This window comes from Aspergillus oryzae, chromosome 1 (assembly GCF_000184455.2).
Source record: "Aspergillus oryzae RIB40 DNA, chromosome 1".
Lineage (NCBI taxonomy): Eukaryota > Fungi > Ascomycota > Eurotiomycetes > Eurotiales > Aspergillaceae > Aspergillus > Aspergillus oryzae.
The window spans coordinates 5785004-5801316 of record NC_036435.1 but is presented as its reverse complement, the minus strand read 5'-3'; the positions used below and the strand labels follow the sequence as shown (position 1 = coordinate 5801316).

At 47.9% G+C, this 16313-nt stretch overlaps 5 protein-coding genes across 5 annotated transcripts; 3 read left to right on the top strand and 2 right to left on the bottom strand.

The window, feature by feature from the left end:
• Positions 1-1423: 1423 nt before the first annotated feature.
• On the bottom strand, positions 1424-3333 carry AO090005000240 (alkyl/aryl-sulfatase; the record flags this gene model as incomplete). The annotated part of the gene is made up of 2 exons (XM_023234202.1): positions 1424-2596; positions 2632-3333. 2 exons carry the CDS (start codon positions 3331-3333, stop codon positions 1424-1426), a joined length of 1875 nt encoding a protein of 624 aa, XP_023088868.1.
• Positions 3334-4484: 1151 nt separating this feature from the next.
• AO090005000241 (thioredoxin family protein) lies at positions 4485-4986 on the top strand (the record flags this gene model as incomplete). Its single annotated transcript, XM_001817281.3, has 3 exons — positions 4485-4501; positions 4587-4691; positions 4794-4986. The coding sequence occupies 3 exons, from the start codon at positions 4485-4487 to the stop codon at positions 4984-4986; spliced, it is 315 nt and encodes a 104-aa protein (XP_001817333.1).
• Positions 4987-5430: 444 nt separating this feature from the next.
• Positions 5431-6634, bottom strand: AO090005000242 (uncharacterized protein; the record flags this gene model as incomplete). Its single annotated transcript, XM_023234201.1, is given in 4 exon segments — positions 5431-5525; positions 5722-5853; positions 6517-6566; positions 6585-6634. 4 exon segments carry the CDS (start codon positions 6632-6634, stop codon positions 5431-5433), a joined length of 327 nt encoding a protein of 108 aa, XP_023088869.1.
• Positions 6635-9445: 2811 nt separating this feature from the next.
• AO090005000243 (uncharacterized protein) lies at positions 9446-10596 on the top strand (the record flags this gene model as incomplete). The annotated part of the gene is made up of 3 exons (XM_001817283.3): positions 9446-9598; positions 9651-9687; positions 9740-10596. 3 exons carry the CDS (start codon positions 9446-9448, stop codon positions 10594-10596), a joined length of 1047 nt encoding a protein of 348 aa, XP_001817335.3.
• A 1249-nt stretch (positions 10597-11845) lies between these two features.
• On the top strand, positions 11846-14939 carry AO090005000244 (uncharacterized protein; the record flags this gene model as incomplete). Its single annotated transcript, XM_023234200.1, has 2 exons — positions 11846-12738; positions 14813-14939. The coding sequence occupies 2 exons, from the start codon at positions 11846-11848 to the stop codon at positions 14937-14939; spliced, it is 1020 nt and encodes a 339-aa protein (XP_023088870.1).
• Positions 14940-16313: the final 1374 nt, after the last annotated feature.

Genomic DNA, 16313 nt, shown 5'->3' with positions numbered 1-16313 from the left:
TTTACAGTTACCCAAGTGAGGATCATTGTGAGCCAACTCAAGAAATGGGACGAAAGGATCATACTGCAACACAAGAACTCCTGACACATGGACGTACTCCTAATACTAACCAGACATAGCACGCGGCGATAATAGATTCTAGCTTATACAGGAAGACATGCAATCCCCGCCTAAGTAGCCCACTACTAATCTGGTCAGTTGGGTTCGCATCATTGTGATATGTGAGAGCTCCAAGATCGTAGTGAGAAAGCTGATTAATTGATAATTCTATCTAAGCATTGTGTTTCCCTACGACCAAGTAGCGTTGTAGATTATATAATGTCAGCCAATTAGTTAGATAACTAAGACTCTTTTTTAGAATCAATCCTTGACAGACCCGGCTCCAAGTTGGGTTTCCATGCAGATTTAGGTTGACCTGACTGCTTTTATCTCCCCCTCATCTCGTCGTCAAGTGAAATCATCAACCCTTGCACACTCACATATCGGCATATCGTCGACAGCTGGACCATTCTTGCCAAGTCCATTCCCCTGTCTTTAGAACAAATAATTGAACTCCATGGCCTATAATGAATGGGATGTTCTCGTTCCACAAATTCGTGAGCAGATTCTAGGTAGCTATCCGACGCACCCCCCTACTCTTATAGTAATCTGATATGCCGGTTTGCAGCAAATGCTCGAATTATATGGCGCGGATATCCGGACATCGAGTTGATAACGGGGAAGCAGACAAAAGGATCAGATTCTGGTGAGCAAACCTTATAGTCGTCGCTTATAGGCCGCAGCTCTTGAACTTGATAATCATCCTAGATGAGACAACACCGTACTATGCTTATATAACGAGCAGAACAGTTCAACCTGCGATAATAGGTGTTCCTTTCGAGGTGCTTGCTGCAGTTGAACATTCATCGCGGCCCTCATCTGCTGCCACCGCGCAACCTTCCTTAGGTTACAAGATACGATACTTATGAACTCTCTAGTGTCGCTGGCGCTGGTAGGAGCCCGGAACTGGATGAGATGATTTTTCACGAGCTGGAGGTCCGATGGGAGTCGTGGAAAGTGGTTGAACGACTCTTCCCGTGCGCGCGAACGCTTGGATTGGCAGGAGGTCAGAATAGTAAAACAATACTCGTGGAGAGTGCGGTATCCTGTTTAATTAGATACTGGAATTACCATTAAGCGATGAATTTTCCTTTGTCGGAGAATATCGAAATAAAGGAAAAGTGACACAGGGAGAGAAACATTACTGGACCATTCTTCAGGTTGGGAGTAAGCTTTATTACTGCAAAAAAAGATAAAAAACACTAGCGGATTGGGCCCTATCATGAGCACGATATAGGTGCAAGAAGACAACAACTTGATTTCACTAAAAACTATCATTCTATGTCAGACTATCCAATACATCCCCAATGGATCGACGCATTCTTCATGGAGTAACAATATTGAAGTTAGGATCACCCGGATCAAGCAACGACGCAAGCATATCCAGCGCAGTAGTATCTCCATCAATGACAACGCCGGTATTAACCAAAGCCTCTGGATCAGGCCCATACACAGCAAGCGCAGTCAACTGCTTAGCAGTACCACTCAGAGTCACCTGAGCAGCGTCCGACTGGTCAGCGGTGCTGTAGACGAGTGCCCCGTTAGAGAGCCAGGAATGGTAAGTTTTATTATCTTGATCCGAAACGACGAGATCCATAAGCAACTTCTTATCCCACGCCTCAGGTCCTTTAATCTGGATAGCGAGAGTGTCCAGGACCATATCTGGGCTGAGCTGGCCCGCCACATCTGCCGAGGCCGTCTTTGTAGGCGTGCCAAAGTTGCCACTGCGCAGCTCAGTCGCTCCGGAGATGTAAAAGTTTCTCCAGGTGCCGTTTTCGGCGCCGTATCCCAGTTGTTCGTACACATCTGCCAGCTTGTTGCAGGCATCCTTGTTGTCAGGGTTGTTGAAGACAGCATGACTCAGAAGTTCAGCGGCCCAGCGGTAGTCTCCTTTTAGGTATCCCTTGACACCCTGTTCGATGATCTCATCCTCACCAATGAGTTTCACGTACCTTTTGGCCTTCGCGACTGGGGTGTGCTCCCACAAATGAGCTGGGTTGCCGTCGAACCAGCCGACGTAGCGTTGATAGATGGCTTTGACGTTGTGGCTCAGAGAGCCGTAGTAGCCACGGCAATACCAAGACTGATCAAGGGCCGGGGGCAAGGTCAGCATTTCGGCGATCTCAGGGCCGTTGTATCCCTTGTTCAGGAGGCAGAGGGTCTGGTCATGCACATATGCGTACAGGTCACGCTGGTAGGTGAGGAACTTCAGGATGTTGTCATTGCCCCAGGTTGGCCAGTGAGGCTGGGCGAAAACGACCTCGACTTTGTTGCCGTATCGGTCAATGGTCTCTGTGAGGTACTTGGCCCAGGAGTGCGGATCGCGGACGACAGCGCCACGCAGGGTCAGGATGTTGTGGAAGGTGTGAGTGGCGTCCTCGGCAGCACAGAGTGCGTTGAGATCGGGGAACCAGATGAGCATTTCGGAAGGCGCCTCGGTGTCCGGTGCCATCGGAACTCCATTTGGATCCCATCGATGATTGACTTTTCTCCTGTGCTTTTGATAGTCATGTTGGGTGCGATGAGGGTGACGGTGCCGGTGGATGTAGTCTGTCCCAAACCAGCACCGATCTGACCTCTCGGTCCGCGCTCGAGGGCAGCACCGTACATGTACGCGGCGCGGCGGCTCATTGAAGTGCCAGTGTAGACGTTCTCGGAGACAGCATGCTCCAGGAAGCCCTCGGGGGCAATGATCTTGACGTCCTTTTCCTCGACATCCTTTTCGCTGACGAAGCCTTTGACCCCACCGAAGTGGTCAACGTGGGAGTGCGTATAAATGATAGCCTTGACGTCTCTGTTGCTGCCCCGATGTTTCTGATAGAGGGCGAGTGCAGCAGCACCGGTCTCCAGCGAAGTGAGGGGATCGATGACAATGATGCCCTCGTCACCCTCAATGATGGTCGTGTTCGAGAGGTCGAGTCCACGCACTTGGTAGATGGGCCCGGCGACATGATAAAGTCCATTCTTGCGAGTAAGTTGCGACTGGCGCCACAGACTTGGGTTGGCTGAGAATGGAGCGTCCTCCTTCAGGAAATCGTAGACATCGTTGTCCCACACCACGCCTTGATCATTGGTGACCTGGTTAGGGTGGAGGTGACCTCTCCAGCCCTGTCTAGAGTCGTCAAAGTCCTGCTGGTCATCGAAGGGTAGACTTTGTTTGACCTCCTTCCACTGCTCGATGATGTGGAGGCTTGGAGGATGCGAATCCTCAGGATTGATGGTTGGCTGGCTCATGATGTATATTCAATCATTGAGGTTGAAGTAGTTTCAAATATTTTGAGCTCGAATCTCATAGAGACTAAGTGATGTTCTGAGATTTTCGGTGATACTATTCATGATGGAGAGAACGATTCCACGGCTCCATCGGAGCTTGATTTATCTTGCCGGGACGCGAATATCCCCCTCATCTCGTATTGGCAAAAAGACGTACATATGCACACTGACGAAAGCGACTTGGGTGTTTAGAATCGTTTCACAGCGGGGTTTGCTGTGTGGATGTAGCCATTGCTTGTATGTCCAGAAGTTGAATAAATTAAAGATAAATTGAAAGACATAGATAGAACAGGGTTCGCCCCAAATCTGACTGGTGAACAACATCTGGCCACTTGGGCTAAACGGCGCCATCCCGTTAGCTTCACTCAGCTGATCAGCTCGGACTTCAGCTGAGGTGGAGATGCACCTGGAAACCTAACCTTCTAAATGCATGCCAAGAACAACCCCTCTGAGACGAGCGAATGGACGAAGCCATGGTGAACAAGATCCTGCAGCAGCTCATTTCGGTGGTGTTCAGTCGTGTGGATCTACACCCATCCAAGGCAGGTTCAATTTATAATAGCATCACTTTCTACTCATCGTTGAGAAAAAAAACAGCGAGGCCCCCCGCATCCAGTCACCCAATTGACTGCATCTCATGTTTCACCGCAGGATCCTGCTAGATGAGATTCTGCTTCATCTCCGAAGAAGCAAAGAGGATCATGTCGATTAGATGACAAATCCTAGTACGTGATAACTAAGGACCCATTTGCAAATGGGACTCCAGTCTCGCCACTGGCTGGGGGTCTCAGCCAGGATCCCCAAAATGCCGAACCTGTCACACCTTGATCGCCCGTTACACAATCGTATCTCTAATTGCTTCGTTTAGTCGCCGCGCCCTTCACCTGGATCTTCAGCTTCCTTTTTCTTCTGACCACGTAGGGTATATCAATGGCGTCTGTGTGGCGAGGAAGCCGAAATCCTCCGACATAAATAGGGCCACTTCCTCTCCCTCTTTCCTGTAGAATTAAACACACACTGGACACCGGCTATACTTTTCTCTCCAAGTCAAAGCCTCTGACGGACCTTTCTCATCAGAAAGAAAAAAAGCATAACTCATCACCTCTTTGACCATGGACCAGCTCAACAGGTAAACATACTCCCTCATACACCCTGGAACTCTTCTCCGAAGAGCAACAACAAGATGCAGAGGGGAATTCTGACATCCCATCCAGCAAGCAAGAAATCAACGACGCCATCGCAAAGCACGGGTCCTTCGTCCTAATGTTCACGGCCGTGTGGAGTGACGTCGGCAATATAACCAAGCGCAATTATGAGAGGTAAAGCAGCCACCCTAATTTCCTACCTTGTGAGGTTTCGAACGATGATGCGTTACCTCGTTTCAACTCTTTTGTTGCTTGATAGTAACCCAAGGATATTAGAATCGGTGCCAAACACCCTACCGTGTACATGGCCTGGGTTAGCACCGATGACCATCCCGAGCTGGCCGAGGAATGGGGTTTTACTGCTATTCCGTCTACTGTTGCATATAAGAATGGTACCAAGGTCGACTACTTCGTCGGACCCCAATACTTGGACGAGCAGGTCGAGGAGTTTATCAAGAAGACGCTCTAAGCGGGTGGAGGCCATGTCGTGGCAGTCTCATGATTTCTTTTCGTGGTAGCAAGTGATTTTTATGTAGATAGATGGAAGTTAATGAGACGGATGATTTGTGTAGCGCATTTACCAATTGGGTGCACTCCGAGTGGAGTGTGGAGAAAGGTGGGGGTTTCAGGTCGGCTTAAGCAGACACGTTCCGAGTACAATCGTCTTTGCGGCCAATTGGAGCCGCACGATATCGACTCCTATTTGCTCTTTCATGCTAAGATTGGCATAATTTGTTTGATAAAAGATTTCAAACCGCCCTGCAATATGCTCCAGCGAGGATAACAGCCTCTGTCGTTTGACCCAGAGGGGTTTGTAGTTTGCCAGTATTTCTCTTTCTGAAAGTCTCCGAGCCGTAGCAATAAATGGAATGACACTAATACATAATGCGCTGGAAGTCTTGTCGCGCCTCTTTCAGACTGTGGAAGTCGTCCAACCATCCGACAACATTTGTCGTGCTGCTACACTGGTACAGCTACTGGAAATACCGACCGAGATTACACGGGTATCTTTCATGGTGTAAGTGATATCTTCCCTTGCTGAGCAATGATAATTTATGCAATTCGAACTAACAGCAAGTGAAACGACTGGTTTAAGTGATAGCTCCCGCTCCTGAATAACAATGCTTCTGTGGTTAGGGCTGACAGCGAGTGATGGATCCGAGGTAAGTCATGTGTCGAACAAACACCTTCGGCTACAACTTACAATCTTCTAGTAAACGAATTTTCTTCACGCCGTTCTTGGACATTCCACACAGGTTGCATTGAACACCGGATTTGTTAGAAATCTTGATTTCTTCGGTGGATATCAATTTGTCGGCCTTGATATGGATGTTCCCTAGGATTTATAGGTCTCGATTTATCGTTTTGCAAGTGCAAAGCCTAATTTATTGTCGAATCTGTTGGCTCTGAGACTTTGAATTGTTAGTAAGCTGTAATGTATCCCGTGAGCGAGTGATGCATGCGAGCGAGTGATGCACCCGCCCACTCATCCCTCCATTACCAATCTTTCTCTTTCCTCTCAAGTAGTGCCATTGCACTCCAAGTCCACTACCTGGAGATAGGAGTACGTTCGCGTATACAGGGGAATAGATGTTAAATGAGAGATAGTCACATGCTTATTAGCAACGCATCCGCAGCGCATCATCAGTTTGCTGGTCCCATCCATTGAAGTACTACGAGGACTATCGCGATCCACCCGCGTTTCCATCGACATTCTAATTACAGGGGTGAGAATAAGCCAGAGAGCCCCAAACGCTTACTTCAGCTGCTCCAAACGCAGGGTGAGGTGCGATAAGAAGGTACAATGTGGAACATATATTGCAAGAGGTCTGGAGAGTACCTGTGCAAGGGAAATAGTTAGTGTCAAAGGTAAACTCACCATGCAAGTCTGAGAATTGGTCAGGGATTTTGAGGTTCGCGGTAATCTTATGCAACGTAAATCAGCAACTACACTTATCATACTTGGAACTCCAAGAGGAAAACTCGGGGCTCAGGATACAATTGTTCAAGTCGGAGGCAGCAGGGCCGTCAAACCGCTCTTCTACAAGCCTGTTGCGGGATACTTACTTGAAAGCCCGGAGGACCAAATCAACCGACGGTACGTCGAGAGCGAGCATTACCGGAAAGTATGGTGTCGGGCTGATATAACCATGCCAACCAAAGACTGCAGTAATACGCTGTTATGGCACGGATTCGCGTGGGCCTTTTGGATAAAATACTCGTGGAGGGTATTAAGCCTGTCAATTTGTATATAAACTCATCGTGGCTACTAGATCTTGAAAACGGTAAAAGAAGGACTGCTATGAGCTTTTCTATACTCTGTGTAGGGTACTCTGTCACAGTTCTCTGTCCAGTGTTTCAAACCAGACCTTTTCAACAAACAATAACCCGTGAAAACATTCTGATCCATGCCCCAACTTCATGCGCTTCACTTGCCAAGTCAAGACGGATCTCTAGATTAAAATCGAATAGTACAGCGAATTAATCTGCAGGATGCTAGATTCGTACCACCGTACCCACATGGATCAAAGACAACCATGAACCATTTACCACATTCGGCTATTAGCCCTCAGATCCTTGCTGACAGGGTTTGTCAAAGCTTTAGCAAAGCAGTCGGCTACCTTCCGATCCCCATATGGATGCAGGAATATATATTTTTAGGTGAATCCGGACCCTGACCCCTTACCAGGATCGGTACCTCCGTGTCTGACTTTTGTAATTTAGTAAATTAAAATGTAGCAGCGCAATTAAAACTATTAATGAGAGATAGACATGAGTTACAATCTGTGGGAAATGAGGATTGAAGATCCATTGCCCCTGAAGCTAGCACACGTTAGGCGCGAGCCAAAGTACCCGAAGGAGTTTTAGGGCGAAAGGAACTACCAGAACTGGCATGTCACATGATCATAGGTCAAGTGGCTCGTGGTTGTCTCGCTTTAATCTTGACCTCAACACAGCTAGTTAACATGCTAAGAGATGTAGGCACAGTGCCAAATACTGAGTGTTCTAGTAGACCAAAATTTGAGATGGAAGCGTAACAGTGAGGAGCCTTCTGTATTACTAGGGCGATCCCAGTATGAACTTAGTAAAAGTGAGCAAGATCGAAGGATGTGTAGGGCATCATTAAGAGCATATAAAAAACGGTAAACAGAGGCAACGGAATGCAAATCCCACAAGGTACCTAGCCGGTTTGTCAATCCTTAAAGTACGGCGCGAATAAATGAAGCCAATTGGAAAGCACGCCGTTGAGGATCCTATAGCGGGTCCTGTTCTACCATTTGCTCCACTGTCATCGTGGCTGATATGGCAGAAGGTGTCCTGTGGTTCAGCATAATTAGCGCGAGACCCTGAACCAGGGTACATGCAAACCATTTCAACGACGTGCAGCACACTTGTGGACTCTTAGCTACTTGGAGCCGATGAGGGTGGAAAAGAAGTCCGCTGAGATTTCGTGCATTATGGGGATCCATCACAAAGCACTGGTCAACTATGATGATAGTATTGGGAGCCCCAGGGTCTCTAGATCTCACCTCCATTGTGCTTTATTGGATGGTATCTAATCTACAGACAATATTAGTGGCTATCGCAATATTAGGGCTGGAATCCACAACGAGGCACTTGATTGAATGCACTAGCTCGACAAGGAAGAAGTTAGGGTTCCGTTTTGAGCATGGGAAGCATATAGTGCTGCAGTAGTACACGCGTCGTTTTGCTTGCTAGCTCCTGGGCCCTGGTAAGTGAAAGCATAAACTACACGAGGCGCAGTTTAAAACCGGGTCAAGGACAGAGATCCTTTGAAACGCAAGAATCAGCATCTGGTTGTGGGCGATCAAACAGTGTTTTACCCGGGCCTGTGCTCGTCTGCACTGCCGTGTCCATCTCGTTGGGAACTCAGTCTAATCCTCCATAACTCTAATCTGAGACTGAAAAGTTGGCACAGTGAGACTATGCGATCCTTCAGGAACTGAAATTTGTGTCAAGTGGGATAAGCTGGTGTTTTATCCTATCGTGTTGGTGCAAATCCGACCCACCCGAAACTTTCCGAGCATAAATGTCTTAGGGTTTGGCATCACAGCCAATAGGAGTCACGGATTTGTTAAGCTTCGGCGCCATCGGCAGATCATTTTCACCCCCGCCGAACGGAATGTCCAAGCTTGATGGTATTCCAAGGCTTTTGAGTGACATGGATCCCCGAACCTTGTCGTCTTTGTTTCCTCTGGAGGTATTCTTTGCGGTTATACTGAAATATCAAGTTACTTTACCAAATCCATCATCCCGACGTGATCCCGATTCGGCCATCCATTTTGACGCCGGTCTAGAACGTATGCTATAGGGAGGATTATAGACTAATTTTACTTAGATTACAGCATCATATGATAAAGATCTTCACGTAATTTAACTAACAGATCGATCGTCTCGCTTTTTAAAACTAGTCTCAGACATAGATAAAGCACGCCAAAAATAATTTTAATTTTATTAACTTTTTCCTATCCGAATAAGGAAATTTCAAAGCGAGCCAGGTCTTTCACCGATCGGCTCTCGCCAATGTCGCTTGTCGGGCGAAGGAAAGTTCGCAACCAACGTTTCTCCAATGTCTCTCAAAAGTGGATCTTACTCCACCCAGTTAGGGTATATATGTATACTGGATATAGTTGGGGATCATGACGTCGCTGACTGTACAAAACAGCTAAGATTGACAAAAGTACACTATATTTAACTGGAACAACGGTCTGGTAACCGGCCACGCGATGTAGACATGTCACATCCTCCAACACCCCACACTTTTTCACCCCTCTTGTGGTCACTTTATTTCTTTGATTTCTCTCCGCGTCCTGTGGCGGGCGTGAATGTTTCTTCTGGCATTGACAACAATGCCCGGAGGTATACGTCCGCCACCTGAAGTAATAGCATCGTGGCCGAAGCCGAATATGACCGACCCCGAGTCGCATGGACCATCGGGTATTGTCCTCGCGTCCGTGTTTGGTGGCATTGCGCTGACGACAGTTGGGGTTCGACTGTGGGCGAGGTGCGTTATCCAGCGTCGTGGCGGATGGGACGACCTTTGTGCTGGATTGGCTGTGGTATGTCGCATTAGTTCGAGACGCTACCATTGTCAAAAAGCTGACTGATTAGGTTCCCGTCCTCGGATTAGCGATCGCATTTGTCCTCAGTTCGCCTTCCTCCATCAACCATCGCGCAAGGATCACAACTGACGGTAACAGGCTCGGAAGTCTACGGCGCAAACCTCCACACGTGGGACAATACACTACCCAAGCTCATCGCGCAACGCCAAGTGGCACTCGCAATGGAGATGCTGTATGTACTTGGCTCTGGATTGGTGCGAATTTCGGTCCTCCTCTTCTACCGGCGAATGGGCTTCCGATCGATCTCGCGAGGTTTCATGCTCACGACATGGATTAGCATATTCTCCGTTGTCGGATACAGTGTGGCCTTTCTCGCGGTGATTTTCGGGTCCTGTCGGCCACTCCACGCCTACTGGGATCAAATCAACCCGGTATGGGCGGCATCGCATACGTGGAAATGTTATAATGAGGCGGTACATATCATTGTCGCGACAGGTGTCGCGCTTGTTCAAGACGCAGTTGTGACTACCCTTCCAGCGATTTTGTGTTGGAACCTACGGATCTCATTTCGTGAAAAGATTGCCCTGGGCTCCATTTTCGTTGCGGGATACTTGACTCCCGTTATCGCGGGAATAAGATTGTACTTTATTGTGCGACTTTACTATGTCTCCTACGATGCGTCCTGGACTAGTTGGTACTGTTGGATGCTGGCTATGATGGAATTGCTCATTGCGATTACATGTTCGAGTTTACCCGCGGCACGGGTGTTTTTCAACCAGTATAAGCCCCATGTGGATTTTGTCGGCACCGCAAGAGGGATCAAGTCGGTCTTCAGCAGAAGCACATCTCGAAAGTCCATCTCCGCAGAACGGTCAAGGCGAGTCTCGTCGAGCACTGTTAAGCTCACCGAGCAAACCTATTCCAAAAACTCCAATACATTTACGGACGATGGGCCGGAGATAGAGCTGGATAGGATGCAAAAGATGCCTGTATAATAACGCTATATGTACACTACACTATCAGTAACACTCTTCAAAATACTCAATGAGAGAGTTCGCTGGTACGAATGATAGTTGCTTGCACCTCATAGCTGAAAGTTTGATATGGTCAAGTTTTACTGTTCTTGTAAAGGCAAGGAAATAAGAAAAGGAACAGAAAACAAACAACTGGAAAGAAAAATGTAGAGATATAGCACATACTAATAAGAAGATTCAGATTATAAAGCTTTCTATCTATATTGTACCGCCTAATCATAGGGAGTACTTTACGCCTGTTTATATATATCAAATAACTGAATTGCAACATAGCAAAGGGTCTTTTGCAGCATTGTAACCTGGGTTTAAATGAATTCAATGTTCCCTGACGTTATGCCCCGGGGGGGTTGTATAAATAAGATATTTATTATTGATAACCCTAAATCTAAGAAACGGGGCACGCTTATAAGCTAGATCTGGAACATTGCGCAACGCGACTTCCAGCTGTTAAAAGCAAGTGATCTGCTATGGCGGCTTCTGTTCCCGGGTGTTAAGATAGGTTCCAGGCGTATCTGAATATCTACTCTGCCATTTTACTCTCACTTAATGTCGAATTGCCAGACGATCAGGGCAAGCGATTGACGCAAATTATGGTGAAGCATGATCAATGAATTGGTCACTCAACATCTATTGAGTAGGTCTTCAGGCGAGGGCATCGTAAGGCGATACTTGGACACACTAAGGTCGTAGCTTCTAAGTAGGAGCATTGGCCTCTTTTGGGATTCTGTGCTGTTCAGACCTGCTATAATCTGATGTATGTGATGACACTATGTTACCTCACTTATAATAGAATAATGCAACTTGATATACTGTAAGATGGTTTTGATCAAATGCACCCTACTGTTGTTATGGTACACACAGAGCTCGGCTACACACACTAATCATAACCCTACTAACGATGGCCGTAAGACCCACCCATGGCAAGACTTGAACATTGGTAAATTTGTATACTTAAACAAAACGTGAGTGACAATGCACTGCTAGTGGTAACGTTGGCAAATCTGTAGTATTTCGACACAACCAACAGCTTCGGAAAGCGGAAGTCTGTCCGGCATGGTTGAATTTCTACTCAATCGCACTTTCCAAGGCCGGACATATACTGGCTAAGTATAAATTCAGGCATTTATTTAGCCCGGATACTCTACACCTTGATCTATTACTCTTCAATCTATTTCAACATTACCTTCTGGCTTCATTCATCTCTCACAACATGCCTGACCATGGTATCGCCTACCCCAGGTTACCTTCGGAATTCAATGAAGTGACGAACCCGATTCCTAACCTGCGACCGCATCAAGCTCGGAAAATAGTGATTTACTATCAGACTATGACGGTTTCACTAAAAGATCTGGCTGTCGCGTATCTCATTGAGAGTTGGCTCCAGATGGAAACCCTCACGCACCTCATCGTTGGCTGTTTCCATCTAGGTCGCAACGGATACTTGCATCTCAATAACCACACCCCAGACCACGAAAGCTTCACAGAATTGTGGCAGGATAAACAGACTCTACAACAGAGAGGACTTAAGGTATTGGCAATGCTCGGAGGAGCCTGTCCCGGAAGCTTCATCGTGCTGGACGAAGACGAGAGTTTCCAGGAGTGTTACAAGACCCTGTACGACATGCTTGTCAAGTACAAGTTCGACGGGATCGACCTCGACATCGAGGAACCAATCTCCCAGAATGGTATTAACCGTCTCGTTGATCGCCTTCGGGCGGACTTCGGGCCTAACTTTATCATCACCCTCGCTCCTGTTGCTACGGCTTTGCAGGGTAAGGCCCATCTATCTGGCTTCGACTATCTGCGTTTCGAGGGTGAAAGAGGCGATAAGATTAATTTCTACAACACGCAATTTTACAACGGCTGGGGGAGCCTCGAAACAACCAAGGACTATGACGCGATCATGGCGATGGGATTCCCTCCGTCTCGTGTCCTTCCAACTCTATTGACTCACCGGAACAATGGAACCGCAGGCTTCATAGAGTTCGACAAGCTTCGCCCGGTGCTTATTGAGTTACGACTCCGGTATCCCTATCTTGGAGGAGTGGCGGGTTGGGAATACTTCAACTCCGATCCAGGTGGACAAGAGATGCCTTATCAATGGTGCGTACTCGTCGCAAGAGCTCTAGGCATGATTCCTGAAATTACAAGTTGAGAACACATACATCCGTTCAGAGATTATGACGAGTGCAACCAAACGGGGTGGTTCCAGTGAATTAGTAGGTTCAAGCTAGTAGTTGCTAGGGATTGGGATCGAAGGAGCTATACATATTAGCCTATGAGTGACACTACGGTTATGTAGACGTTCACAAGTTCTCCAAGTTATTACCACTAGTACTACTACATTTTTACCCTCGTTCATTTGTGCCAATATGTCCTCCCTCCCCTTTCTGTAGTCATTTGCAGCAAGCTCCTAGATTAACAAGAGACGAACTTTCTATCAAAGGTTCAACCACGTACTAGGTTTGCAACTGTTTATGCCGCGGCACTTACTGCCATTGCAGACTTGGCGTTAGTGTGACTACAGTTCGTGACCTGCCATGGGACAATGCCTACGCTCGTCGAACTTAAGCTTATAGCTTGATATGACCTCCGACTGACCAACCTCCGGCCAGGACCGTAGTGCATCGAAGCATTGCATTGCGGTGGGCTCGCCATGACTTCTAGATGTCGAGTAACTAACCTGCCAATCATTAGTCTGCATAACTTGCGTGAATCTTTCTCGGATCGCCCGGCAATCTGATCGTAGTTGAGAATAAATGTCGAGAAATTGGTGATCGTGTCGCTCGTTGGATTTAAATCCAAACTGCTAATTTAGAATTGTTGAGGATATGTTATCTTCCGCACGCAATTACACGTATATACCGTGCTCGCTACAAGCGTCTAGCTCACATAAGTACAACGAGATATACACTTGCCACACCCCCTGCAATTCCGAGAGGTCCAATATACGAGAACACTTAACCATCTTCAAGCCCAACACAAAGTGCCATACACCTTACCCTCGACCGGAATCTCCCTCCACTCCTCACTCCCGACGCAGGTAGGGCAGTAGAACACATGATCCGGGTCATATTCATCCTTAATGGCCCTAAGGCGAGGGTAATTATCACCGAAAAAGTCCGTCTGCCACCATGGATTGTGTCTGTCACCATCATTGAGATAGCTGCCCATATTCGGGGCCAGCGCTCTCATTGCATCGGCCTTTCTGTATGTGGTATCTTGTTGCATCTTCTTGAAGGACCTGTCGTCTGCATTTTCGGGCAATATGGACGTCGGCACAGCAAGAAGATACGCTTTACGCCAGGCGGGGTGGACTCCAACATAGCGGTCCGCAGAAGCATCAGCGGGGTTGTCAAGGACCTTTCCTCCACCAACGAGGAAAAGCATAGTCCATATGGTTGCCTTTTCCGGGACATCGGGGGAATTCGTGGAAGTGATACGTAGCATCTCCTTGAGCTGTGCCGGGTCACCCGTGAGAGACGCCTTATCGAGGAGGCGTGATGTGAGCGTCATCTTGCTGAATCCAACTTGTTGCTGAGCCCTCGTCGCTGCCATATAATAGTCTTCGAATGATGGATAACGCTCCCAGCTCTCGGAGATCATGAGACCAGAACCATTGTATTTCCGGAGCCGTTGCATGAGCGTCGCAGATACGAATCTTTGTGCTTCTTCCAATGCATCGTCGCTGTCGTCTAGCTTTGCGAAGGCATGAGAGTAGCCCCCGTTCTCCATGACTGATGCAGGCGCTCCGGCGATTGGAGAGTCCACTTTGTCAACACCCCACCCGGCATACCCTGAGAAGCCACCATCGGATAAGGCGGGATAAGCGGAAAGGATATCCGCCACCGCGTCGATTAGTGCCATAGTAGCAGCTAATGGGTCTTTGCGATTGGGTAATGGGTACACAACGAGTGTATGCGTAATGGCTGGTCGGGACGGGTGGGCCTTCAGCGTAGCTGAAACGACTACACCGTATGTTCCTCCTCCACCACCACGTAGAGCAAAGAATAGGTCTCTGTTCTCACAGGCATTGGCCGTTACAAGTTCACCAGATGCGAGGATGACCTTGAGTTCTAGGACCTGGTCGACAGCAAGACCGAAGTCGCGACTGGCCGGAGAGTGCCCTCCGCCTTGTAGGTAACCGCCTAGCACGCCGACCGTCTTACAATTCTAGGTTAGCAATTGTGTCCTTCATTGAGACATCGGTTTACTTACTGGGTCCTGACCACCGACGACTACTAAGTTTCGCTCGAACGCAGCAGAGTAGAGGTCACCCCAGAGATAGCCTCCTCGGACAGTGAAGGCGTTTCCTGTCCAGTTGGTGTGTTTGCATTGGCTGGGGGACTGATATTCTTCATGAAATTCAATTCCTTCTTGGATGTACTTCAGCCATATCTGTAAGCTGCCGTACCCTTGGGATCTGCGTTTGAGTGTCAGTAGTAAACCTCTCAATTGACTTTTACCAGAGAAACAGACCTTGCGAGGAGGTCGTGACCAGTATTCTTTATCACGAGTCTCAGATTATGCGACTTGGCAAATTGGATTCCTTCCACCACATCTTCTGGTTCTGTGGCATTGATGGTATACACCGGCGCTGGACCAAGGTCACATTCACCTTGTGGTTTTCCTATTGGAGCTGAAACGACGGGACAACTGTAGTCGAGAGGATAACAATAACCAGTTGGCTGAAGAGATTGGAAGGTGGAATTTGACCATTGGTCGACGATAGTATCACACAGCTTCTGGTCATCCTCATCTCCATAGGAATAGCAAGGCTCGGCCACGGGAGTGTTTCGGATCAGCTTTCCCGAGACGGCATCGTTCAACTCGGCCCAATCGGTTAACGTCGGCCAGCAACCTTCATTCGGTACCTACCCGAAGCAAGATGTTAACAAAGCTTAAAGAGAAATTGGAAGCAAACTCACGCATTTACAATGTTCACGAGCAAAGCTCTGCCCAACCAGAGCCACAAGCCCCAGGGCTACTAAAGACACACCTAACGCCATTGAAGAAAGACAATGTTAACACCCTACCAGCGACCGAGGCGAGGAAAAGCGATTGTAGAAATACAAGCTCCCAACCACAGCGGTCAAGGATAGCGGTATCACGAGGCCTCGTCATCACAAGCTTGTTGCCGATAAGCACAATGAAAGTTACCAGCTCGCGCTGCATAACAAGCCAAGGGTCTCGTCGACGTGTTCGTGGTGCTGCAGCTGCGGGCGCCGTTGGGATCGACCGATTGGCAGATCATCGTGCGGGCGGGAGATCCAACATGCAAGATAGCCGCGCTAAAAGGCAATAAATGCAGCTGCACGATTTCAGTATCCCCGATGGATCAGCTGAGGATCATCAGGTCCACGTGTGACTGGGGGATTTCTGTGCCGTGACCAAGGAATTGTTATTATAGCTCTTGTGTGGTTCTTGGCCCTGTTTATGGCTATAAATCTTGCTTGAGCGGTGGGAGACTCCTTATTTCCGAATTTCAGCAGGTCCTATTATTTTCACCTGTGGAGTCCTGTCGGTCGCCATAGTCTATCTGAGTTAACAATTAAATATGATGCAGAAGTGCTCGCCGCTGGAGACAGTGTTGATGCCTGATGCCTTGCTTGGTGCTGTACCAGGCCGATATTACGGGCTGAGGTCTCCATCATGCAGAGCTTATGATAAAATGTGTG